The sequence below is a fragment of the Lagenorhynchus albirostris genome, chromosome 14 (genome assembly GCF_949774975.1).
Source record: "Lagenorhynchus albirostris chromosome 14, mLagAlb1.1, whole genome shotgun sequence".
Taxonomy (NCBI): domain Eukaryota; kingdom Metazoa; phylum Chordata; class Mammalia; order Artiodactyla; family Delphinidae; genus Lagenorhynchus; species Lagenorhynchus albirostris.
In genome coordinates, this window is record NC_083108.1 from 23,736,642 (window position 1) to 23,762,895 (window position 26,254).

Here is a 26,254-nt window from a genome sequence, read left to right on the forward strand (position 1 = left end):
AGCTGGTTGGGGAGACTGGGGATGGCCAGCACCTGGGGAAGTGTGATTGGGGGAGCGCTCTCTGCCCCCGCCTGGGATGTGGAGCTGAGATGGGGCCCATCCCTCCTGCTGTGCGCCTACCTCCAGAACTGCTCAGGCAGGAAGAAAAGCAAAGCTCCCCAATGCCACTTTGATGAATGGCTTAGAATAACACAGCTGAGTTCATCAGAGGCCTGTCTTTTGGAACCAAAGCCTTGGAGGGAGACGGAGGAAAGAAATGAGGCGCCCGCACAACAGATTTTAGTGGGTACACGCTCGCAACCGTGGCTGCCCCGCCAGCTGGAGTCTTGGCCGAGATTTTAGATCACAGGTGGTTGCGATGAAGCTTCATGATCTTCGCCTGCATTCGGAGGAATGGAGGTTTCAGGTCCAGCCTCGTGGTGGTGGCATGCGCCCTCTACTGGGCAGACGACACGCTCCACTTCAGAGGGACGTTGCCGGCCTGGAGGATGCTCAGAGGACAGTCATGAGCACTGAGTGATCCTGGAAGCCGTCTCAGGTGCCCACCTGCTCTGTGAGCTGCCCGTGTATACAGAAGGTGGTTTAGGGAATGGAAGGCCTAGTTCCATGGAGGGTCTGGTTACCTCACAGCCTGATCTGAGCAGCCACTCACCCTGGTCCACTGGTTCAGGGGTTGCAGTCTTGCTTCTCCGAGGGGGACTGGAGTCCTGCCCTCCTGACTGTGGCACCAGGTGGAGCTTCACTCTGGCTGCACCCTGGGTGGGCTTTTTGTTGCAGAGGTTCACACCACGTGGTTTCTTCTGTTGGTCGTTTTCAGTTTGACTTTACTTGTACACCTAGAAAGGGGAAAGCTGTTTTGAGTATTTGCCAAGCTAATTTAAAGGCACACGGGAGGTCATTGGGTGGTGAACTGCGTCCAATAACAGCAAATTAGATGAATTTAAAGAGTGCTTTTTCCTGGCCTCCTGAGCCGCATTGAATTATTTGATTAAACAAGCTCATGTCTTCTAGATGTTTCAGTCAACTATAAACACATTTAAAAAAACAAAAAACCCTTTAAAGGAGTCCTGATTTTTGCATGAGGAAAGCTTGGGCTCCTTAACTGGATCTGCAGGGCAATTCGTTCGTTCAACAAGCGTTAGGTGCCCGCGTCGGGCCGGGTGCTGATGATGTGACAGCCTGGAACGTGGCCCCTGGGTCCTGCTGAGGCCTCTGGTCCAGGCTGAGCAGGCGCATGTCTGCCAGGGGGCAGGGCCGTAGCACCAAGGCTGAGAAACCCTGCTTTACGGAAACCTGCTATGGCCCTTACCTGTTTTCTCACTGTTACCCACCTGTTCCTCAGCCCTGCTAGGCTGGGCCCTCTCTGTGGGCAGCTACCTTGAGTCTTGTTCATTTGCATCCCCTAGCCCCTGGCAGGGCTCCTGGTACAGAGAAGCGCATCAGGAAGTGTGTGATGGATGAGTGACAGCCTTGCCCTGTGTCACCCCCTGGGCCAGAACTAGGCTTCGCAAGTGGGAGCCTTTGAGGATAAAACAGCGTCCATCCCGATGCTTTTTCTTTTATACTTTGCCCTCACCACCAAGTCAGGTTTGCTCTCTGTGGACACGAAACATCAGTTGTGTTCATTATAATAAAAAATAAATTGTCGACGAAGATAACAGTTTGGTATAATTAGTCACATGAGTGTATACATATTTACCAGCCTTATCTCATTTGATATCCTGTGGGGGGGCAGAGCATGGTCCTTTGCCTGATCCTCCATAGAGAGAGCTCCTGACCATGAAGGGGGTAATAATCTACTTGGTGGGAACGGGTCTGCTGAACATAAAGACGTAATGCCAGCGGTTCTCGACCTAGAGTAGTGTCAGTATTGCCCTCACTAGTCAGAGTCTCGTTCCTGTAACTCTCAGCAGCACATCCGCAGATGAGCTGACGAGGGAAACTGAGTCCATCTGAACTGAGATTGCAAAGGAGCTGCAGTGTCCCGTTGCCAGGATGGGACAGTGTCCTGGAAGGTAGTTTTGAGCCACATTTTGAAGGAGATTGAAACCTCCTTGAAGTTTGAAGGAGTTGGGTCATGTTAATGGACGGTTAACAAATGGCTTGGACCTTTTGCAAGCCTCTGCCAGTACTGTGTGTCTGCTCTTCTCTGTAAGGATCCTTAGAGAGCACGCCGCCTGCAGACTGTCAGCAGCTCCCCAGAGGGGCCAAGGCACCTAAGTGGAGCCACTGCCATCTGAATTCCGAAGGGGAGAACAGCAGACCTCAGTCCTGGACTCCAGCCTCGTTGCGGTTCTCTCCTGACCCTTTCTACGTGATGCTGGGGCTTGGGGGGAGCAGTTCTCTTAACCCACCTCTTTAAAGCCAGGAGGAAGGGAAGATGGCATTGAAACATAACTAGTTGGAATTCAAACCTCTCCAAGGCTTCTGCCCTTTAGCCAGCATCCCTGGGGCCTCCTTTCCTGCTTTTCCTGCCACGGGGTCTAGCAGCATTTCAAGGGAGTGCAGGTGGGTCCTCTGGGATCTGTGTGATCCTCTCTCCCCCTGGATTCCATGCCACAGTCTCCTAGGTAGCAATTCTGGTAGGTCACCATCTAGTCTCAGCTACTCTGAACAGGCTGGTCATCACGTGTTCTGTTATTGTACTGAGGATGGCATTTTGAGGCTCCTTCTACCCAGGCTGGGAAGAAGCCTCTCCCCAGTAGGTCATAAAATGTACCACAGAGCCAGAACCGACTTCTTCAACCAAAGGGAGCAAGGTTGTTTACGCTTATCACTCAGACCAAACCTGGGAGCCTGTCTTACACTCATTTTTTTGTCTTTTGCCACACCTAGCACAGGGTACTGTGCTTAGGAAAACAGCAGCTTCACTGAACATAATTCACATCCTCTAGTTGAAAGTCAATAGCAAGGCTCCTTCCCTTCCCCAGCATCTGAGCTGTGCGGGTCCAGTGAGACACACATGGGCAGGGGCGGGTGAAGACCAGGGGTAATTCTTCATTGTGAGCTTTAGGCTTTCCTGAGACTCAAACATGCGAGCTCAGAATTTACCAAGACACGGAACTAAATACAAGAAGGCCAGTTATCATGTAAGATCCTGAACACAGCATATGACCTTGGCGTAGACTTTTCATGAGGTTTCTGTGGGCATTGCAAAACCACAAACAGTGGTAAACCCATCTGCCTTGTTCTAATGGGGTTTTTCTTTCAGTGTACAATTTTAATCCCCAAATGAAAGCAGCTTTGGCCGATTCAATTTTCTTTAGTAAAAAGAGCATTTAAACTTAACCAGCTGAAGTTCAGACCTCACAAAAGGAGCCTTTCCTCTGCCCGGCTTCCCAGGCAAATATTCTTCCCCCTGCTCTCTCTTTCAGCGAGTTGCAGACCTGGAGCAAGAAAATGCCCTCCTGAAAGATGAGAAGGCACAGCTTAACAACCAAATCCTGTGCCAATCTAAAGGTAGGTACCAGAGGGCAGGACTTTTCATTTTGGATTTTAAGTTCTTTTCCACACGAATTTTCCCCCAAAGATTTCTACGAGGCGTGTAGTTAGTCCGGATGCTGCAGTGGGGAAAGGGTTTCATCAGGAGAGAGATGAAAAAGAAGGGTGATCTTTAAGATCCCGCGACATTTGGTTTCAGGAGTTTTAATCACCTGAGCGCACAGACTCACCCAGCATGGTCTTTAACTGTTTTAAATTTCCCTTTAAAAATTGTTTCTTTCCACTGATACGAATCAGAAGTTTTGGTAGGAGAAAAGCCCACCCATGTTACCTTTTTGCCTTCCCTCCTTCCCCCCACCTAACCTGCGGCCATATCTCCTCACATCTCCTTTAATCTCTCTGCACAAGAACCTGAAAGACCAGGAATAAGGAAGAAACTCTGGAACAGAACCTGGGTTCTTCCAGCATTGCTGCCAGCGGTTGCTATGACAGTTGTTGTAAGAGAGAGTCTGGCATGTTAGCCGAGCGAGTTGTCGTGCGTGCAGCCGGCTTCTCTCCCCAGCCCCTAGGGGCCTGCAGAGGGTGAGGTCGCTGAATAAACTCGCCAAGTATCTGTGTCCTGAGCTTGTTGTGGGCAGCCTTTTAACAAGAGTTTAGTCGGCAGGCACGAGTGGTCACGCTCGAGGGGAAGCCATGCCAAGCAGACGTGCAGCTCCGTGCACTTGCTTTCCAGATGAACTTGCCCAGACCTCCGTCGAGGAAAACCTCCTGATGAAGAAGGAGCTGGAGGAGGAACGCTCCCGGTACCAGAACCTCGTGAAGGAATATTCCCGGCTGGAGCAGAGATACGACAACCTCCGGGACGAGATGACCATCATAAAGGCAAGGAGGGCAGTCCTCCCGCCCACCGGCTTCGCAGCCCTTGTTCTCGCGCCGCTGCCCCTGCAGTGCCGTCTGGCACAGCAATGCCCGGTGATCGGTGCTGCACGAACAGTGTCGCCTCCCCGTGTCAGTTCTCACCCCTCCCGCGGGTAGATCTCAAACGAGCATATAGCTGGGCAGTGAGTCCTTCCCAAGGGCAGCTCCTTTCCCAACTTTGGGGTCTTATGAAGATCTTGGTTAGGACTTGAAGGAAAATTCCACCCACGTAAATGTGTTCTCTTTCTTGTTTCCTACTCTGGGAGAATCCCTGTGTGGAAACAGGAATGGCGTGGGGAGCACAAGCTGCGGGGGGGCCTGCAAGGGTCTGACGGCTTCTCCTAACCCTCGATGCCACGCAGATACAGGGGAACGTTTTCACGTTTCACAATTTGTCATTCTCTTTTACCCCATGTAACTATTCCCTCCAAAAAGGCGTATTCAAACGAGACTGAATAAGTTAATTGTATAGGAACCAGGAAGAGAAGCTGAGTAGGAACATATATAGAAATCTAAAATTTTCCTACCGAGATCAGTTTTTACTCTCAGCGCCCAATCAGATGCAAGGGGGGAAAAGAGTCATTTTTAAGTGAACAGTATAGATGATAAGCTCTATTTCTAATATGCTTACTATTTTCAGAAACAGAATTGGTGGAGTGCAGGTTGAAGCAGGGGCCTTGAGGGGCCGGTGTGCAGTGTTCTCTTCAAGAGGGAGGCGGTGACAGGACTGTCTGTGTACTTCAGGCCGTTTGGGGGTGAAGGGTCTTTTCCCCAGGACTTTTCAGAGAAATTGGCCCAATGTTAGGGGTTTGCATTTCATTTACAGGGAGCACAGACCCGCTGTAGAGCTGTGTTCTCTTCCAAGTGTCATTTTGTTGCTTAGCCGTCGTTCCAAGAAACAGTGGTACCTATTCTTGTTGACAAAGGAGGCAAAAGTCCAATTCTAGAATCTACTGTTATTTGAAAAATAATAGTTCTTGTTAACATTAGTTCATTATGTGTTTTCACATGTTTCTCCCTAAACAGCAAACCCCAGGCCACAGGCGGAACCCATCAAACCAGAGTAGCTTAGAATCTGACTCTAATTACCCCTCCATCTCGACATCTGAGGTCGGAGACGCAGAAGATGCCCTCCAACAGGTGGAGGTGAGTAAGACAGGCTCTTGGCTCTTTGTCTGTGCTCCAGTGGGCGGGTCTGTGACCTGTGTGGAGCTTCCCCCACCAGCGCTGTTCTGTTTCTGGGACCACAGTTCCCTGGGCTCATTCCTGACAGCAGGGTCACTCGAACTGCGGCGGACTTATAGACGGTTCTCTGGAGTTAATATTTACTGTGCAAGGCAATACATTATTGTTCCCACTCTCCATAAAGGAAGATCCCTGATTCCTCTTGCAAAACTGAGGACCTGTTGCAGAGAGGTGAGATAGCTGGAACAGCTGAGTCATTAAAAGGGATATAATTTATCATCCCCATTTAGTATCACAGCACATATAGTAATATCAACAAGAAAATTTCCCTTCCTGACTTCGAAAGCTGGCTAAAACTCAGAGGACAGCAACAAATATTTGAAACAACAGATATTTGCTGAACGAAATGTATCTTTGTCGGTAATAGCCTCTTAGAGTCACACAGCGGTCTTTATAGTCTGTGTGTAATTTTATTAAAGGTACATAGACACACAGTTTTTCCTCTGGCATTTGAAAAGCAGAAAATCACAAGCACGTAAAACCGTGTGAAGCACATGAAGATAGATGTGGAAGAGGGACGGTTATAAAAACGAATGTGCTTTGATCGCATCCTTGTGCCAGGCGCTGCTGGCGGGTACTGGAGAAACAGGTGATCGAGCCAGAGAAGGTCCCTGCCCTCATGGAGCTTGTCTGATGGAGAGTTAGACACTAATCAGTTGATGGAAGAAGCTTATAATACAATTGCGAGTACCGTTAAGTGCTGTAAAGGAAAGTGAAGGATGGTGAGAGATGGCGAGTGATGGAGTAAAGGGTGGAAGGATAGAAAAGGAGGTCCTCCAGGTAAAGGTCTGTCTGCTGCACAGTTTGGTGTGGTTTGCTGCCTGCTGTATGTACTTAGTAAGCATTTAGCAGGCATAAGCACTTCCATCAGTGGATTTATGGTCTTCCGGGAAGCTGAGCCTGGTTCTTGGGATTGGCCAGAGCAGCATTCATTAAGTGCTGGCTGAACCACATTATGTTGTCCCTTATGTACAAACATGTACTTTTAAGATCCATGTGGATATGCTTGTGCCGATACACATTTGTCCATGCACACCCACACGTGACAGACCCTGGAGGGCAGACCCAGGCATGAATCTGAAGGAAGAAATCTACTGGGAAATTGATGCTGCAGGATCTGTTGGATAAACGGGTTCCCTGGCAGAGCAAGCATTGATCTTGATTCAAGGTGCAGTCAGTGGTATTCGACAGCACATTTAACGGTGATTAGTAAGCACGTTGATCCTTCATCAGGAAGCATTATATCCTGAGTTTTACAACTTCTCTGTGTGAGACCATTTTCCAGAAATGAGCTCTTTTTTAACTTCCAAATAAAAAGGCTGTGTCCTTATCCATTTGTTCCTAGAGTATATGATTGGTCATCTTGGGTGGCTCACACAGGAGGAATATAAGTGGCTGAGACTCAGATGTTACGTAGACAGAAAATGAGCCTGGAGCACCAACTTTAATATGAGAATGATAGTTGGTTGGCATTGGCTTTGTCTCAGAGGCGTGGATTGATGTTTGGGAGGGAGAGGGAGGACAGACGGCCGACGGAGACAGCTGACCCGGGGGGTGCCGTGCGCTCCTAAGGCATCTGTGCTATTAAAACCTCTTCTTCCTGCTCCCTGTCTTCCTCGGAAGGAAATTGGCCTGGAGAAGGCGGCCATGGACCTGACAGTCTTCCTGAAGCTGCAGAAGAGGGTGCGAGAGCTTGAGCAGGAGAGGAAGAAACTGCAGGTGCAACTGGAGAAGAAAGAACAGCAGGACAGCAAGAAAATCCCGGTGCGTGAAGGAGCTGCGAGCCCGCAGGGCCGCACCCTGAGGGTGCTGGCGTCAGAATGACCCAGCTCACTCCTGCCAGGGCTCACGGGGTCAGGTGTGACCACGAGAGGTCGTGCTGGGGCTGGGTTTCAGGGAAGAGCGTCATCTTGTCTTGATGGCGTATTGAATCTTCTCTGCAAGTGCCCACACCACGCCAGTCGGACAGGAGTCAGCTTCCCCAGTACCTTCAGGGTAAAGGATTTCCAGTGGTGAAGCCAGCAGGGAGCCTGTGTCATTGTCACCCACTTGCAAAGAGAACCAGGGCGTAATTAGAGTATAAACACAGTTGACCTTCGAACAACTCGGGCTAGGGACGCCCAACCCTCTGCACAGTTGAAAGCTCACCTGTGACGTATAGTCGGCCCTGGTTCTGCATCTGAGGATTCAACCAATCACAGATTGTGTAGTGCTGTAGTGTTTACTATTGAAAAAAATGCACGAATAAGTGGACCTGTGAGTTCAAACCCATGTGATCCAAGGGTCGACTATATAGGCGAAAGTCAAATCTTAGAGAAAATCGATGCCTGTTTGTACCTGGAATCTGGTGTGGACTTGAGTTTAGTCCCATTGGGTCAGGGGCAGACCAAGTTTGCAGTCACGCAGGACTGCAGCCTCGCCTCAATCTAAATTATCATCAGTATCTTGGGTCTTGAAAAGATATTTTTTGAAACCTTAGTGTCCCCAGATGTATCACTCCATCCCAAGGACCCATTGGGCACCTATGCTGCGCTCAGCACTGTGCTGGTGCCAGACTCACAGTAGGTGTTCAAAGTGTTTATTAAATGAGGGAGATACAAACAGAGGAGAAATCCCCCCATTGACTAGATTATAAATTCGAGGAATGTGTAATCTAGGTCAGGAGGACCAGACATAACACGGGTGAAGAATAAAAAATCACATTGGTAGCGCTCAAATAAATGCCAGGTTGAGTACAAACAGGTTGGTGCTGTAGGAATAGAGAGCGAGTGGTCCTCCACTTGCTATGAGGACCGCTTCTAATGGGATATGAGGCCGTTTCAGACATGGATCACATCATTAGCTGACCTCACTGTGGGTTTGTGAAAGGCCTTGGGTCTGTTCTCAGGCTTGAGTTGCCCCTTGCGGGGTTCGACCCCCTCCCTGCATCCTCAGCCCTACCCCCACCCCACCCCTACACGCTTTCTCCTTTTGTAACACCTGACTTCCCTTTCCAATCAAATGTGATACAGATGTTGATCGGTATTACTGGTAAATTCTTGGGGTTTTTCCTGAGCAGTAAGTGGGGAGGTAAATCTTGCTGATAGATTTAAATCTTTCAGGTGGATTAGATTCAGAATGGAGGGTGAAAGGATTAGGTTTATAAATGACTCATTCAATTAGAAGAGAATCTGCCCTGACAGGCAAGCACAAATCAAATAGATGAAAAGCTGCACAGACGTCAGACAATGCCTGACGTGAAAGTTCCTGGCCGCCCAGCTGTCCCTGAAGGCTCACTCGCCAGGCTCCCCGCTGCAGAAATGCCAAATAATTTTGGAATCTTGGCTTTAGGACTTCTGCTTGTCTCGAAACCAGATAAAAAGGGGTATATCTTTCATTAAAAAATAATCACTGAGCAAAAGTTAGAACCGCGGGCTTGGCTCACAGCCCTGTAACGTGCATCGAGGATCTCTGTTTAGGAAGAATGACCTTGTTTCTGCCAGAGTTTGCTAAGAAAGGCAGAGTATGGAATCCCTCTGCAGAAACCCTGAAACTGAGCTTTCAGAGATCCTGTTCTTGGATCTGCCCTGGGTCCCAAGAGAAACTCTGAGCCACCTAGGTCTTTGGTCTGGAGTGATATGGCCCAGGTCTTGGCTATAGAGAGAGGCCAGGCTCTGGATGAGGGATGACAGGGAGGTCCGTAGGGAGCCTGTCAGTGAGGGGGGCACCAAGCCTGCCATGAGGTGGGGCCTCTGGGACAGCCCATCCATGTGTTTGACTTCCCATCCAGCTGGCTCCCTTTCCCCGGGCCTGGCAAAGTCACCATGGCTATCAGGGGGATTCCAGTGGGCTGTCCACTTAGAAACATAACTGCTGGTCCACCCTAGTACAGCTCCTCAGATTTGGATAGATGGTCTCCATTTTCCAAGAACCTAACGCACTTAACAATAATCCATGGTCGTGCGGCAAGCCCATGCTACATAGAACACAGGTGCAGGCCTCTCCCCAGGCCGGCGGGTCATGAGCTGGCCCTGAGCAGTCACATCCCCTACCACTGGGGATAGTGGGAGACGACGCAGAGACTGGTAGCCTGGAGCGTCGCTTTCCCAGGTTGCAGACTGGAAACGGTGCAGCCAGCGTCGCAGGCCTTGACCTGGAAAGGGCTGCTCAGATCCAGCCCCAATCTCCAAGCCTGGGACCCACCTAATCCAGCCACAGCTGGACTTCAGGTTGCTAGCACTGTGGATATCTGATTAAGCACTGTCAGGTTTTAGCTCCAGAAACCCATCTTATTCAGGGGCTATCACTCACTACTTGAAATCACGCCTAGCGGTTAACCATCTGTGAAGGTGTTTCTACCCCTTCTCATTGGACAGGTCAAGGTCAAGTCCAGTAGCTGCTGAACAGTGAGAGGAGTCATCGGCCCAGCTGAGTCCTAACGGGCTGGTGCTCCCGTTGTTGCTGTCCACACCCGCCCGCTGTGGAGCTGTGAAGCCAGACAGCATTCACGGTGCTCCGTGGCGGGCCAGCTGTCACACTGCCTATTGTAGAGCCACACAGGGGAAGCAGGCTTCTCCACAAGGCGCCTAGAGTGACCTAGTTGGGAAAACAATACACATGTGCACACACACACTTCCCCGCCCCCCGCCAAAAAAAACCGAAGAGGGGCTCTTAAACCTCATAATAAGTACATCATTATTATATGTTAACCTTCCTAATACGCACACAAGTCTAACAGTGCTGGTTTCCTAGGACTACTGAAACAAGTACCATGAACTAGATGGTACTAGATGGCTTAAAACAACATAACTTTATCCTCTCATAGTTCTGGAGACCAGGAGCCAACAGTTAAGGTGTCAACAGGGCCATGCTCTCCTAAAGGCTTTTGGGGAGGATCTGCTCCATGCCTCTCTTTGAGTGTCTGGGCTGCTGGCGGCCCTTGGCATTCCTCGACCTGCAGCTGCGTGACTCCAAGCTCTGCCTCCATCTTCAGTTCACGTGGCGGGGTGGGGGAGTCTTCCCTGTGTGCGTGTCTTCTCCCCTTCCTCTAAGAACGCCAGTCACGTCAGACAAGGGACCATCCTAATGCCCTCATCTTGACTTGATTATATCTGCAAAGGCCCTATTTCCAAACTGGGTGACATTCACAGGTACCAGGGCTTAGGACTTCGGTGTATCTTTTTGGGGACATGGCTCAACCCATAACGCAGTGTTATTTGTGTTCAACCTGTAGGTGCTTGTGAAGATCGTGTGAATAAAGTTACGTAGGGGATGTGGGCAGGCAGGAGGGAGCTCCGTGGTGGCCTGAGGTAGTGAGCTGCATCTTGGCAGGAAGGAGGCGGACATACAGAGGGTGGGAGTGCCAGGCACAAGCAAGGGCAAAACAAGCTCGTCCTGACCATGGTGGGAAATCGTCCTGTGGAACAGCTGCCTTGCAGCCCGTGCTCACCTCCTTGCCTCTTCATCCATGCAGGCGGAACGGCCAAGCAGTGACTTAGATGTGGACCAGGATGCAGATCTAGCCTACAATAGTCTGAAGGTAAGATTCTTGGAAGACAAGCTTCCTTAACTCACCCTACGGAGGACAGATGATGGTGCTGGGCAACGGCAAGTCCAGTCCTGAGCTTCCGTCTACGCGTAAGTGGAGCCGTAAGCCCACAGTTTCCCCTTCCCGCACTTGAGTTTCTTCATCTTTGAAGTGAAGGAAAATTTGTATTTACTCCAAACACCCCTGAGACAAAATGTATGAGTTTTCCACATCAAGCAATTCTCCAGTTCTCTGTGGACACCAACTAGGAGTCCTACAATTAAATTCAACTGTGGCACAAACTTCCGAGGGTTAACACAGACCCTGCTGGTTAGGGGCTCAGCCCCACAGGACTGCCCCCTCTTCAGATGCCAGTCACATCGGTGGGTCCCCAGGACTCTGCTACGATCATGAGTTCCCATGCCCCCCTCCTCACGTTTGATAATTTGTTAGAACGGTTCACAGAACTCAGGAAAGCATTTTACTTACTATTACTGGTTTACTGTGAAGGGTACAACTCAGGAAAGGCCAGATGGAAGGGGTGTGACGCGTGTGGGAGGGGACTCGGAGTGTCCAGCCCTCTCCAGACACCTGCACGTGTTCATCAACCGGAAGCTCCCAAACCCTGTCCCTGAGAGGTTTGTGGAGGTTCCGTTAACACAGGCATGATGGGGTTAAATCATTGGCCGTTGGTGTTTAACTCCATCTCCTGCCCTCCTCCTCCCCTTTCCTAAGGTCGATGGGTGGGCTGAAGGCTGCAGGGCTCTAACCCCAGGCTTGGGTCCTCTGGAAGCCCCCATCCTCCGAGAGTTACCTCAGCATCAACTCCAGCGTGGTTGAAAGGGGCTTATGATGAATAACAGAAGACATTTCCCTCACCTCATCACTCAGGAAATTCCAAGGGTTTAGGAGCTCTGTGCCAGGAACCAGGGGCTAAGACCAAATACAACAGAAGATGTTCCTCTCACCTCTAACACTAGGAGGTTACAAGAGTTTAAGAAGCTCTTCCAGGAACCAGAGCCAGAGACCAAATATATATTTCTTATTATGTCACATGTATCTTACCTGCCTGATACACTTTCAGCTAGAGTAAAATGTGCCAGTGGAGCGGACTCACTTGAAAAACAATCCAGACCAGGATGGAGATATGTGAGGCCGAGGGCTCTCCCAGCGTGTCCAGCAGGAGGTGGCCAGGTGGAGGGTGGAAGGGCTGAGGACAAGCGGGCCTGCGTTTTCTGCAGCGATGCGGCGTGTGGGCGGGGGTGGGCGGGAGGTACAGAAAAGGGGCGTTAGATGGGGCATTCCCCCTCCCCTGTCCTCTTTCCCAGAGACTTGGGAGTTGGGAATTTATCCAGTCTGCCAGGGCCACTCAAGCCTGGTCCCACTTACAGGACTGCAGATAACTCTGGTAACAGCCATATTGCTCAGAACAGCCCTGAGTCATTCCCACAGCTTTTTGAACAACTAGGGCCACACTAATGGTATAAGAAGGGGGTGCTAGGTAGGTTTTTCTCTTTTGAATTATTGATTAGACTTACTTTCTCATGTGATACTTAAAAGGTTTAACACCTTCCCAGGGGCAGGGGAGTCTCTTGCTGGGATAAATGCCTGTTACAGGGCTTTCTGTACACCATCCTTCAGCTTCCTTTCCTGAGGGAGGCTTAGCCCCAGAGGAAGGAAAGGAACACGGGATCTTGTTAGGCTATCGGGACATCCGTCTCACCCCTCATTTTAAAGATGATAAAATGGTCCATCCCAGTGGTTCTCTTAAGAGGGGTCCTGGGACCGGCGGTATCACTGGGATCATGCTAGAAATGCAGATTCTTGGGCTTCAGCCCAGACCTGCTGAATCAGCAGCTCTGTGGTGGGTCCAGCAATCTGGGTTTTAACACACCCTCTGGGGATTCTGATGCCCACTCAACTCTGGTCAGAGCCAGAGGAAACTTCATCCACCATCTGGTCTCAGTCCCTTGAACCACACCTGAGAAAGCAAAGGTTCCAGGGGTGCAAAGTTGTACGTCGAGCCAGAGTGAGGACCCAGGGCTCCTGCCTCCAAGCCAGTGCACCTTCGTCAGGCAGTGCTGGCTTGTCCTGGGAGTGCACACTGCTAGCAGAAGGAAAATCACCCAGGCTCTGAGTGGAGTCTTAACTCCTGAACTTAATAACTAGACACGCCAGTAATCACCACACCCCAGGGCCCTTCTCATTTCTGCAGAATCACTTGTCTCCATGCCTGGTCCCAAATCTCCCAGAAATGACCACGTGTGTGGTGCAGTAGTGGGAAGGACCCTGGACCAGCCTGTAAACTCACTGTGAGCCTTCTCTGCTCCATCCTCAGCTTCCTCGTTCATTAAGTAAAAGGGTTCTACCCAGTGACCTCCTAGCTCTGTGATGAATGTGTAACCAGTGCCCAGTTATCCATGTTCTTGATTTTCTGTGGGAAATTTTGAATCCCATGTATTCCAGAGCCTTATCAGCAATTTATGTGTAATTATCAGATTTCATCTCAAACACACAGTTAAATATTTTACCTAGAAAATTTTAAATACATTCCAAAACTGAGTTTCAATGGTATTTTTGACTCTGTACACAGGCAGCGTTTTCTCTGCTAGCACTTGCAATTGACGGCTTTCCGTATGACCAAAACAATGTTCTTGGTCTCTTCTCCAAAACACTAGTCCATGTGATGCTCCTTGAAGGAAACGGCAAGGAGGCCTCTCTAGACAAATAAGTTTAGGATATCAGGCATTTTATGTTTTCTCTTGGAAAGTCAAAAGATACATTAACATATTAGGGTTCCAGGAAGTCCTGTGTTAACAACATGTTTAAAATTGTTAACCCAGCACTTCCACAAAGAAGGGTTTCATAGCCAAATACACCTAGAAATACGAACCCCACTGAATCACTATGGATTGCGACCATACAGGCATCATGTCAGATCCTTGACACCGATAACTTGGGGGTCTGGGTTCAAGTCCAGGCCCCAGCTTTGACCACTTGCTGACATAGTCAGAACGTATACTGTGTGTCCCGTCGTTAACACGGGAAGGTTGCTCTTAGCTTCCCAGGTGGACGGGGCAGGTGGTTCAGGAAGGTGGAGGAGGAGGCCCCCCGGGGACGCTGCCCGGTCTCCAGGGAGTGATGAGTATGTTGCCGGGCTGCCTTCCAGAGGCAGGAGCTGGAGTCGGAGAACAAGAAGCTGAAGAATGAGCTGAACGAGCTGAGGAAAGCCGTGGCCGACCAAGCCTCAGAGCACAGCGCCGCCCACGGCACCCCTGACAGCTACTGCCTCCTGCTGAACCAGCTCAAGCTGGCCCACGAGGAGCTGGAGGTGCGCAAGGAGGAGGTGCTCATCCTGAGGACCCAGATCGTGAGCGCCGACCAGCGCCGCCTGGCTGGCAAGGGCTCGGTGAGGAGAGGGGGCCGCGGGCGGGGCATTGGGGCCACGCTAGGGGGAGAGGTGTTTTTCTTACGTTTCTTTACACAGGAGGACCTTCAACCTAAAATAGCAGAGTCTTTTAGAGTCTCCTCTGAAAGTAGAGCAAGGTACCAGCTGTCCTCCCAGCATGCCTTTTCACAGGAGGCTGCTGGAAGTTTCTAGGACCTTCTGAAGTTACTCAGTAGGAACAAGCTCAAAAGGAACGAGGCTCAGAATTAGAGTAAACCTGGGCCACGGCCTGAGCAGCCCCCGTGGCCTGGTTTTTTCACCTCAGGTCTTGCCCCTTGCTATTTACTTTGTTTCCCAGGTAAAGAAAGCCTTCCTTCTCTCTCAGCTCTCCCAGGGTGACAAGTGCAACTGAGCGTTTGTTCCTAGTGTTTCCCCCTCCTGCACAGATTGAGGAGCGGGCGGGAGGGGCCGGAGGCCACCTGGGCTGCTCTGGGCGTGGGCCCAGGGGGCGGGGGAGCTGGGGCAGGTGGGCAGCGCTGAGTGTGCAGGATTCCAAACTAAGACAGATTTCAGTCATCTCCTCCGCCTTCGGGGAGCTTTCTCCTCCAGGGACACCATCCTTGCCTCTCCCTCCCCCAGCCTCCCCTCCACCCTCTCTGCCTTTCATAGCCAGGCCTCTGACTGTGACTGTGATTCTCCCTGACTCTCCCAATGTGATTTTTGTGTGTGTGTGTGTGTGGTACGCGGGCCTCTCACTGCTGTGGCCTCTCCCGTTGCGGAGCACAGGCTCTGGACACGCAGGCTCAGCGGCCATGGTTCACGGGCCCAGCCACTCCGTGGCATGTGGGATCTTCCCGGACCGGGGCACGAACCCGTGTCCCCTGCATCGGCAGGCGGACTCCCAACCCCTGCGCCACCAGGGAAGCCCCCAGTGTGATTTTTAAAAGTCACATTCCTGCCAGGGATTAACCTCTGTTATCTGAAGTCTTCTGCTGCCTTTGTCTTTTCCCAAAGGCTCGTTTTTCTCCCTCTGTGTATAGTCATTTCCTGACAATTGTTTGTATAATCAGAGTTATTTATTTTTTAATCTGGGGCGTTCTAGGAGCCAAACATCAATGCCAGGACAAGTTGGCCTAACAGTGAAAAGCACGTGGATCAGGAAGACGCTATCGAGGCCTATCACGGGGTCTGCCAGACGAACAGGTAAGCCCCACCTTGCAGTCACTGTGCCTGGAGCGGGCGACGGGGAAGGAGCCCTGCCCAGCCTGGTATGTGAGGGCCATTCCTCAGGCACTGACCTTGCGCTCAGCATCAGGGTGTTGGTTTTTATAGGAGATAAATGAGGAGGAGCGGACTTGGTGAGTCCCGTGCGCTAAGGAAGCCTGCTGTTAGCATCAGCGGGACTCCAGCAAGCACCCCTGGAACATCCCGAACCCAGATCCTCTGAAAAGCACCAGGGAAGGGAGCTTCCCTGGGAGGTTTGGCAGGACGAGAGGGAAGGACTGGCTGGGAGCGACTTTTCTCGTTGAAACGGAAGCAGGTGCCAAGTGAGCCCATCTGAGTAGTGTCGGAGGGGCTGCTCCAGCTGTGTGCCCCGTCTACCAGCTTTACTCAGCCCAGCTGGTGGACGCACGTGACACTGGCCCTGGCATTTAAGACATGGAACCCAAGCCAGGCACTGCAGAGATTGGATGGGAGAATGTGACCACTACCATATTGGCTAAAAGGAGATTTCCCTGGACTTCAGCCTGGACTAAATTCCAGAACTTTCCCACTTCTGGTCTCCCCTCAAGGGGGAGCTACGCAGGGTTAAGGCAAAAGAGAGTGACTGAGGGAGGCAGCAGGACCCTGAGACACAGGACAGAGCAGGGCCCCCGAGGTAGTGCAGCCGAGCACTTGAGAGTGCGCACTGGGGTTCCATTCGCTTACCAGCTATTTAGGGACACTTCAAACCGCTCAGTGCTTGGTTTCCTCCCCTGTGAACTGGGGACGGTCATCGCAGCCTACCACATAGGGTGACTGAGGTTAGGCTAGTTAGTCCGTGCAAAGCCCTCAGAGCAGTGCCTGCCCATGATAAGCACGCAGTAAACATCAGTGTCGTTACAGCCCCTCTTACTACCTGTGCCTCTGTGGGCACTTGTAAAACCGGAGCTGGCCTTTTCCCTGGCTACCTGTCTCTCTTCCTGAATGTTGATCCATCATCAAGCATTTGTTTAAAATTGCTAAAAGCAGCAAGTGCACCCAGAAAGTCATCAGTAGGGGGCACTGGGAGTGCAGCATGAACCTGTTTGCAGGAGCGTCACCGAACGACGTGAGGACTTCCCAGGGCTTTGATTCCCAGATCTTCTCATCTGGCCCCTCTTTCTGCGGATGAGAAAACCGAGCTACTCAGGCCCACGACGGGCCTGTAACTGAGTCCAGGTAGAATCCGAAGGCCAGACTCCCAGGCTGGGCTGCCCCCAGCCCGCTGTGTAGGTGATCGGGAGGTGAGGGTATTTTAGCAGGCCCCCAGGCCTGAATTTCCCAGGAGGACATTCAGTTTCTTTCAAGAGGAGGGAAAGAAGGAAATGAAGGTGAGTCTCTGAATGCCAAAACTGAGTCAAGATGTAGTCATTTTAAATCACCTTGGGTGAAGATAAGAAATGAGGTGAATAAGAAAAAGGAACACAGGTGATATTTTAAAATTTTTTAAGAGGAAGAAGGAAACTGGGGAAACTGGGAGCTTAGTCCTGACAAGCGCGTGTGCTTAGCTTTCTGATCTTCATGGACCGTCGCTGTTATCAGCCCCCTTTTTGTTCATCCAGATGGTTGTTAGGCCTCCAGACCTAAGTATAGGTTTCCCAGGGGATGCTTAATACCCTGGATTTGTCTTCCTTTGCAGCAATAATGATGATGGTGATAAAATAAAAATAGCTTTTCTTATGTCTTAAAATAATTCAGTTCCCAGCAAACCCAGGGTACTATAGGGAATTAAGAGCCTGTGAAACCAAGTTAAGTATAGAAAGGAGCCTCTGCCTCGGGGAAGGGAAGCCAGAAGAACCAGTGCCCCAGTTGCCCCGCACCTGGAAATGACATTGGTGGGTTTGTCTCTCTTCCAATTCCTTGAATCGCAGCAGCAAGGAAGGACAGCAGTGGGCAGGCTGGCAGGGCAGGAGGGTTAGGATGTGATTCCTGGAGCCCAGACAGCGAGGGTGTCCTTTCCAACAAGGGCTGCTCCCTGCAAAAGTGCTTTGAAGACAGAGTTGCTTTTCCTGTAGTGGAGAGTGTTCTGGTTGAAATGTAAATTGTATTATGCAGGGATGATTTTGGAGTTGGGGCGATTGGAGAATCTGTGGTCTCCCTAGAAAAACGTATACACTGAATTTTGCTTCGACTTCTGGAAGGAGTACAGACACACACCCCACCCAATCACAGCCCCTCTAAGAGTACTGGTTTCCAAGTTTGGAACTTTTTCACTTGCTAACTTTCATGGTTTATAGAGTTCTTTTTTGATCTTTGCAACTGTGTCTTTTGTTTTCAAATTTGGAGCGAGAAGCCAGTGTTGAGGGCCTGCTCTGAGAGTAGCCACAGGAATATGTAGAGCACTTCTGCTTCCAAACGCTCTCTCATTTTCACATCTGGGGAACTAAGAGAAGCCAGCAACGCAGAACTAGGGTAAAGAGAAGGCTGGTCCGTGCCCCAGAGCTGGGCTGCAGCAGACAGGCTGGGTGTTTGGAGGGGCCGTCTTCTCAGGGCTGTCTGGAACCAAGTGCATCAGGGTCTTCCCGGGAGAGACGGGCAGGTGGGCTGGGAGGCAGAGGTTCCTGCTGCTCTCGGGCTGGCCTCGCCTCTGGGCATGCGCCCAGGTCACAGAGCGGCGTGGGGGCAGGGGTGTTGCCGGGGCTCAGGTCTGGCTCCAGGAACATGTTCCTTTCGCTGCTGGCCCGTTCCACCCAAGCCTTCCCAAGTCTGTGGAACTCCGGAGCAAGACTTAGGGTGCATTCTTGGACCTTTTCTCAGGTCACAAGAAACCTCCTTGCAGGCCCTCCCCACCCAGCAGGTGCTGGGAAACTACACGAGGCCCTGGGCACAGAGAGCAGGTTTGCTGTTGCCACCTGGGCTTGGGCAGCTGACCCTGGGGTTATTACTCACCCCCTGACGGGCCTGCGCAGGAGGATGGAGACCTGGTCTCACCAGGAAGGGGTACGTGCAGCCGCCTTAGGGTGGCTTGGAGTTGACGGTTCCTTTGGCCTTGAGCCCCAGCTGCTGCAGGCTGTCCTGCTGGGCAGGGCGAAGGAGAGGCAGCTAGACTCTGCTCAGCTTCTCTCACAGACCCAGCTCAGCTGCTCCTAGAAGCTCTCAGCTTTCCCCTAGGGGGTGATCATTCCCTTATCTTCCCCCAAATTCTCTTGGTCCTGAGCCATCAGCACAACTTCTGTCTCCTGTAATTCCATGGCATAACCATATTTATCCATGAACAGCTCCCTCCTCTGTGGCCAGGCCTGTGGTTTCAACATTCCTCTTGCTCCTGGTATTGGGGTTGCTGCCTCCCACTTCTCAGAGAATCCGAATCTCTTGGGCAGTTGGGTAGAAAGTCTGGGTGGGAAGTAAAGAAATGAGAACATCCATGGAGCACAAAACGGTCTTTGTAGAAATGGGACACCGAGCTGGCTGGAACTTTGCCTGTGTCTGTCCATGCGGTGGCAGGTCCTTCCGCTGGGCAGAGGGCCGGTCGTTGGGTCCTAGGTTTCACAGTCTCCACAGAGGGAAAGTAATATTATCCCAGGCCTTTTCTGGTGCGCGCCATTTCCAGTTTTAGGTTGTATACTGCCGATCTGGAAGAAACCTCTCCCATGACACAGCTGAGCACTTTCACTCACAGTGAAGGCGGAGGCCGGGGCCGCGTGGGTGATTGGCCCAGGCCGGAGCTCCCTAGCCGAGGGGAGCCGTTGCCTGGGCGCTGTCAGAGGCTCTGCCCGCTGCTTACTCTTGTGTGTGTCTCTGGCCTCTTTGGCAACAGGGCTCAGCACAGGGGCACATACACGGGAGGTTCTCCATGAATATGGGTTGGTATTAAGTTACATCAAGACTTAGCTTTATTTTAAAAAGTAATTTCCCGTGAGCTTGTTTGGGGGGTTTCCTTCTCAAACCACTAGGGGGCGCTCCCTCGCCGGCCCTGGCCCCCAGTGGTGTGGAGGAGGTGGAGGGAGACCCCCTTCAACGGGAACAAAAGATGGGCCAGGAGTTGGTTGACTGGTTTTTTTTCTTCTTTTTTTTTTCTTTTTTTAAACATCTTTATTGGAGTATAATTGCTTTACAATGGTGTGTTAGTTTCTGCTGTATAACAAAGTGAATCAGTTATACATATACATATGTTCCCATATCTCTTTCCTCTTGCGTCTCCCTCCCTCCCACCCTCCCTATCCCACCCCTCTAGGTGGACACAAAGCCCAGAGCTGATCTCCCTGTGCTATGCGGCTGCTTCCCACTAGCTATCTACTTTACATGTGGTAGTGTATATATGTCCATGCCACTCTCTCACTTCGTCCCAGCTTACCCTTCCCCCTCCCCGTGTCCTCAAGTGTGCCTGACGTCCTGAGCCCCATGGGACAACTGGGCTGCACGGCACTGTAATCTTTGTGCACCATGCCTGGATGTTATTACAGAATTAGGAATGCTTACTTCCTCACCGCAGGGCTCAGCGCTACACGCGTGCCCCCCTGCAGAGGGAGTCTGCTGGGAGCCGTAGGAGTGCGGGGACCCTCAGAGGCTGGCAGCCCCTCCTCGTGCTCTGGGGGGCCAGCCAGCGTGAGGCAGGAAAGGGCTTGAGACCAAGGCCGGGAGACAGGGCACCTGCGTTCTAGCCTAGGTGTCAGTGTCAGGCAGGTCATCTACCCCTTGGTGTCCCTGCACACGTGGAAATGAGATAGTTGGAGGAAGGGATCCCCGAGGGCCCCTTCAGCAACGACACACCCACCTCTGGGCCCGACCCAAGGATGACCCCAACTGTGCCAGGAGTTATTCCCAGTGACCCGCCCTCTGGGTTAAAGCACTAGCTCAGTAGATGCTAAAAGGCCCTGAGTTCAATGTAAGTGTTAACAGCTGGGAAGGGAAAGGCCTCAGCTATCGGCTCCCCGCTTCGCACAGCCCAGGCCACGTGTGGATTGGCAAGGATAATGGGACACACAGACCAGCTGAGAGCTAAGCAGGGCAGGGCCGGCAGAGTCTACAAGCAAAGGCAGTATCTGGAGAAGCCAGGCCTGTGTGAGGTCCCAGGGCAAGCACCCAGCCGGAGGGAGAACAAGCATTACCAGGAAGCAGAGGCCACGGAGTGGCTCCCAAAGCATCCTCCTCACTAGCTTTCCCTCTGCTCCTTTTCATTGGCTCCAGAGTCGGGCCTGATGTCTGTGTGGCCAGCTGTGCCCAAGAAGCAGCCTGGATGAGCCCCGCAAGGGCTGGGCCCTTCCTCATGAGGCAGAGCTGGGGGGAGGTGTAATGGGTGGCTGCACCCCCAGACCTCCCACACAGCCTGACAGCAGGGCATAGGAAGGGGTTACTGGTCCTGATAGCAAGCAGTGGGAACGCAGCTCCTGCTTCGTGATTCCTGCCAGGAAAACAGATCCAACCGGCAGGAGCAGAGGCCTCTGGGAGCAGGGACTGAGGGGCCGAAATCTAGTGGGGACAGCAGGGCTCTGCCTGCCGCCCACCACTCAGTCCCGCTGGCCTTCGAGGGCCTCACGTGTGCCCGGGGCTGTGTAGGGTTGGGGGAGGTCCGTGCTGGGGGAGTATGTGACATGTGCCTCGTCTCCAGGAGCTGTGCTGCTGGCATTGGGCAAACACAGGGCAAATGGAGAGGATAAAATAACTCGCAAATAGGAGGCATCTGGCCTCCTGCTTTCCCAGCTGAGTAAATAGGAGTAATGCAGTTGGGGCCCAAGGTTAAGGGGAGAAAGCTCAGTGCTCATCATGCTGGTTATTGTTAGCAAAGTTGTTATTAACTGTTTCTTTATGCAAGACTGCAGTGAGGACAGGAGTTGAGATGAGTTAGTACTTTTCTGCCCTTAAGAAGTGACAGGAAGGAAACACACATTACAAAGCAGGCAAAATATGTGGTCTCCTTCCCTGTCCTCTCGGAGCCAGGTGTCCCCAAGGTGCCGCCCTGCTGCTCCCCAGATCCGGCATCTGGGAGGCCGCCGACCCCGCCCTGTACAGTTAGGCCCCTGCTCAGTGTCTGCACCTTCCACCCTGCGCAGGTCCTCTCCTCCCTGTCCTGTTTGCATCTCTCCTGATTCTCCCTTTCTTTTCCCAATCCTCCTGGTAGTGGGAAGGACCGTGAGCGAGCACAGGGAAATGCCTCTGCCCCGCCCGTGCTGCAGATAAGCAGAAAAAGCGCCACACTCTGCTCTGTCTTCAGGAGCGTGCTTTCCGGCCTGGGGTGATCAGTGATCCCACAGGAGGAGCTGCTGGTGATGGGAGGGAAAGGAGGGGAGCTGGGTGTTCTGGAGCCTTCCCTCCTGCCTTTCCACACCTTGGCTGTAGTATCTCTTCCCCGGGCTCTCTGCTGCCCTCTCTCTGCCTCTACACTGGACGCCCTGTTTTTCTGTCCTTTATTTCTAGCAAGACTGAGGATTGGGGATACTTGAATGAAGATGGAGAGCTCGGCTTGGCCTACCAAGGCCTAAAGCAAGTTGCCAGGTCAAATGTGTGCCTTTCTTCCTGTGTCTGCTCTGTTCTGTCCGCTTGTGTCTATGCTTAATTGTTTTTCAGCTGGAGTGGATGCAAGGGCACAGTTCGCGGGGGTGAGACAGGGAGGGGTGTTGGCGGGTAGCCCCTTGCATCGTCGTCTGTCACTTTGTGTGAAGGCTGCTTGTTTGGGTCAAGGTGGTAGCACTAGATGGCTCACCGGGACCTCAGAGACCACCGGCTGCAGCTCACTCACTCTGCAGGTGAAGGAATAGACCAGAGGGAGGTGACGTGGCAGCAGGTGCACAGCTCTCTAGAATGAGGGGAATTTCATTCTGTGGGTTTCTGAGTCTGTGCTGCTTCCGTGCTACACATTGACCATCCTGACTGCAGGATCCGTCAAGAGCATCGGCTGCATTTGTGCTGCTGGCCGTGCTCCAAGCACAGGGGTCCTGGCAGCCTGCCCTCCAGCACGTGTGCCAGTCGCCATTGCAGTGACTGCCTGGACCTCAGAAGAGCTGACCAGCCCAGCGCCCAGTGTGCTTCAGGGTCGCCATGTCTGACCCTCACCGCGCGCTCACGGGGCAAAGACACTGGGGCTTGCAGCGTGTGAGGAACTTGCTGCTTGAGCAGAAGATCCAGAATGTGAACCTGGTTCCATTTGCTACTGGAGCCTGAATCCGTAACCCTTTTGGCCATCAGCCCTGGGTGATCAGCTTAGCAAAGGAAGTTAGATGCGCGCAGAATTAACACAACCTGACGATCACATCGCACGTTTCCTGCCAGCGCGTGGCTTTTCAGGGCTGTGGCATAGCTTCGTGCACTTGAGATTCGCAACGATACGCTTGTTTCGCAGAAGAGGAAACAGGCTGGGCAAGGTGGCGTGAGTGCTGTGCCCAGCACCCTCGGCCTGATGCCGGCGGGCTGGAGCGGGAGCCCAGTGCCTCTCGCATCGTCTCCCGAGTTCTGCCTGCTGATGACGTCATGGAGGTCCCGTTACAGTATCAAGAGCCTCTCTACTTGGCAGAAGAAAGTTGAGGTCAGCTGGTTCTCGAGGCAGCATGTCTCCCAGCTGTGGGTTCAAACATGGCCCCACCTGTGAGCAACATGACATCTGGCTTCATTTCCTCTCTGTTAGAATGTGGATCAGAATCAGACCTGCCTCCTCGGGTCATTGCAAGGAATAGATGAAGGTGAAGCACTTTGCACGTGCCTGCCACATAGAAAGCACGGAATAAATATTAGCTGCTACTTGTATTACAGTGGCTATTTTGGAGTAAGATCAAATTCCTGTCCCATCTAGAAGTTTGTTTTATTTTGGGGTGGGAGGGGGAATAGGATGTGCTTTAATACATAAAGAAATGAATGCATTAATAAGACAGAGAAGGCACAGCCCTATGCCTCAGGAGATCCAGAACCAGATCTGCCACTGGCAGTGGCCTCAAACCTCTCTCACCTTTAGTTTTCTCACCTGCTAAGTCAGGGGTTCTCCGACTTTGCACAGAACCCTGGACTAAGTCACCCAACTACAGTCTACATGGAGGATAAGAAAGATGTGAGCAGCAAACTCACAGTGCAACCCGGGAGCTACTCCTTCAGTCAGAGTTCCTAGAGCCCAAGCGTTCCAGTCTATTTCTCTCATTAAATTTATAACTTACTGGTGATTACTTTTAGTTTATTGTAGCCAAGATTGGATGTTATCTAAATATTGTGTGTCCCCTAAAAATGCTGATTCAATTACCAAATTACTTTCCACAGTCCTCGCATTGTTGTTTTCCTTTGGTGATGCTGCCTGTGATGAATGGGTGAATCAGTCCTCCCTCCGTCATTTCTTCATTCATTTGTGTCACTTTGCTGAGAAGTCCCTGGGGCCAAGCACTGCACCTGGTGCCGCCGTGGAACTGACTGAACACGGGGTTGCTTCCATCCGGGACTTCCCGGTGTAGACTTTCCCCTCTCTCTTGCTCCCTTGTAGATTTGCTCCCTCCTGTCTTGTGGGAATCATCTCCTCCCAGAATGACAGCAGAACTAGCAGAACTGCAGAAACATGGAGCTGTCTCCTAGGCACTTCCATGGTCCTGACTCTGCTGAGCTCTGGTCACAGTCTTTGTCTGCATCCCAGGGAGAGGGTGGGGTGACCAAGTCAGGAGGCTTTTGATGAAAGTTTGTTCAAGTAGTTACGCCCAAGAAGACAGCATCATAGTCACATCAGTAATTAACTTCCTGAAGAGGAGGCTGCTTCAGAACCTCCCTTAGTTCCTTACCCATTCCCTCATAACAGAAGGTGTCTCCCAGAATTGCCCAGAGTCTCCCGAAGCTTCTCCCCAACCTTCTCCAGATCTTCTCTAGGTCTCTCTGCTTCTTGTCATGACATCAGTTGATCTTAAACCTCCCCCCAGATCATTTGCAATTAGTCTTAGTTTCTGTTTTGACTGGGGAAAAAATGTATATAAAAGGCCAGAGATGAAGTGGGTATAAGGTAAATAAAAAGAAGGGATCTTTCTATAGCGAACAAATGTGTGGACACCAAGGGGGGAAGCGGCAGGGAGTTGGAGGTGGTGGTGTGATGAACTGGGAGATTGGGATTGACATGTATACACTAATATATATACAATAGATAACTAATAAGAACCTGCTGTATAAAAAATGAATAAAATTCAAAAATTAAAAAAAAAGGTAAAAAGAAAGGATCTTTCTAAAACTTGCAGAGACTCTACTGAAGGGAAAATATGCAAGTAATATAGCTAGTTCAGTCTACCAGAGTTTTGTCGTAGCAAGGAGCTTCTTGTGACCTTTGGGCAGATATGGACGCTTTTACTGAAAAGATGCTGTAAGAAGTTTATTTCTGCTGATGATATTTTGACATGGAGACAGTCTCTCAATCCCAGACCAATAGACTGTGCTCAGGAACAAAGAACAAAGGGATGAGGGTGGTTGAGAAAAAGGCCTAAGGCAAGGGGTGCCGTGTTTGGCCTTGATCCCCTGTCCTCCCAGAGGAAGGCTGGCCTGCTTGCCCGCCCAGCCCCGTGGAGCTGCTCCCCTCCGTGTCCGTCCCCTGTTGGTTTCATGCAGTTGCTGCTGCTGCTGTGTCCCTGCTCGGCTGCTGCCCTGTTGCGTGTCCACGTGTGGCCCCTACTTGGGGGCACAGACGCAAGCCACACGGTTACCTGCCCTCCTTCCCGGGTGCAGGTTGCTGGAGGCCCAGCTGCAGGCTCAGAGCCGTGAGCACGGGGAGGAGGTGGAGGGTCTCAAGGCCCAGGTGCAGGCCCTGAAGGAAGAGATGGACGAGCAGCAGCAGACCTTCTGCCAGACGCTACTGCTGTCCCCAGAGGCCCAGCTGGAATTCGGCATCCAGCAGGAGCTGTCCAGGCTGACCAATGAGAACCTGGTGAGTCGCCGTGCCCCGTGGAGCCCAGCTCTGGGAGGTCACATTCTAGAAGCAAAGGGGACCAGGAGTGGCCTTTCGCCAAATGGACAAGGTTCATGTGCTTGGCCCTGTGGTAGGAGTAGAGAGTCTAGAAATCTACAGTCAGCAAGTGTTTGTGGAGCTATTTTATTTATCTGTTAATGTATAACTAACCTCCCCAAAACTTAGCAGCCTGGAATAGCAACCACATTTTGTGGGTCAGGAATTCTGGCAGGGCTCAGTGGGGGTGACTTGTCTCTGCTCTACTGTGGTTGGAGGGAGCTGGAGGACATAGACAGCCCCAGTCCTGTGTCTGGGGCCTCAGTTCCCCTCCACGCCATCTGCTCTCTGCACACATGTGGCCGTCTTTCATTGGACCACCATGGGCTGCTTTACATGGCAGCTGACTTCCAACAGGATGAGCTGGGAGGCCTCTTCAAGTCTAGTGCCAGAACTGGCCCAGGGTCGCTTCTGCCACATTCTGTTGATTAAGACAAATCTGGGCAGATTGAGTGATGGGGATGGACTCTTCCTCTTGCTGGAGGGGAGGAATGGTTGGTAGCCATCCTGGCAGTAACCAAAGGAGCCGCGCAGATGCCAGAGAAATGAAAGACAGTCTGTGTCCTCAGAGAGCTAACAGGCTAGTAGGGGAAGCAAGACATGTTAAAAAAAGAAGAGAAAGAAGATG

At 51.7% G+C, this 26,254-nt stretch overlaps 1 protein-coding gene across 3 annotated transcripts in view; it reads left to right on the forward strand.

Moving 5' to 3' along the window:
* MYO5B (myosin VB) overlaps nt 1-26,254 on the forward strand; it is a 387,764-nt gene that overhangs the window by 343,419 nt on the left and 18,091 nt on the right. For 2 of the 3 annotated variants that reach the window (XM_060121181.1, XM_060121182.1), the window contains 8 exons: nt 3,375-3,459; nt 4,175-4,323; nt 5,386-5,505; nt 7,228-7,368; nt 11,057-11,122; nt 14,280-14,519; nt 15,601-15,701; nt 25,350-25,548. In XM_060121181.1, coding sequence (XP_059977164.1) covers nt 3,375-3,459; nt 4,175-4,323; nt 5,386-5,505; nt 7,228-7,368; nt 11,057-11,122; nt 14,280-14,519; nt 15,601-15,701; nt 25,350-25,548 — 1,101 coding nt within the window. Of the gene's footprint in view, nt 1-3,374; nt 3,460-4,174; nt 4,324-5,385; nt 5,506-7,227; nt 7,369-11,056; nt 11,123-14,279; nt 14,520-15,600; nt 15,702-22,094; nt 22,173-25,349; nt 25,549-26,254 lie in introns of all 3 variants that reach the window. The other variant, XM_060121183.1, reaches the window with a different exon arrangement.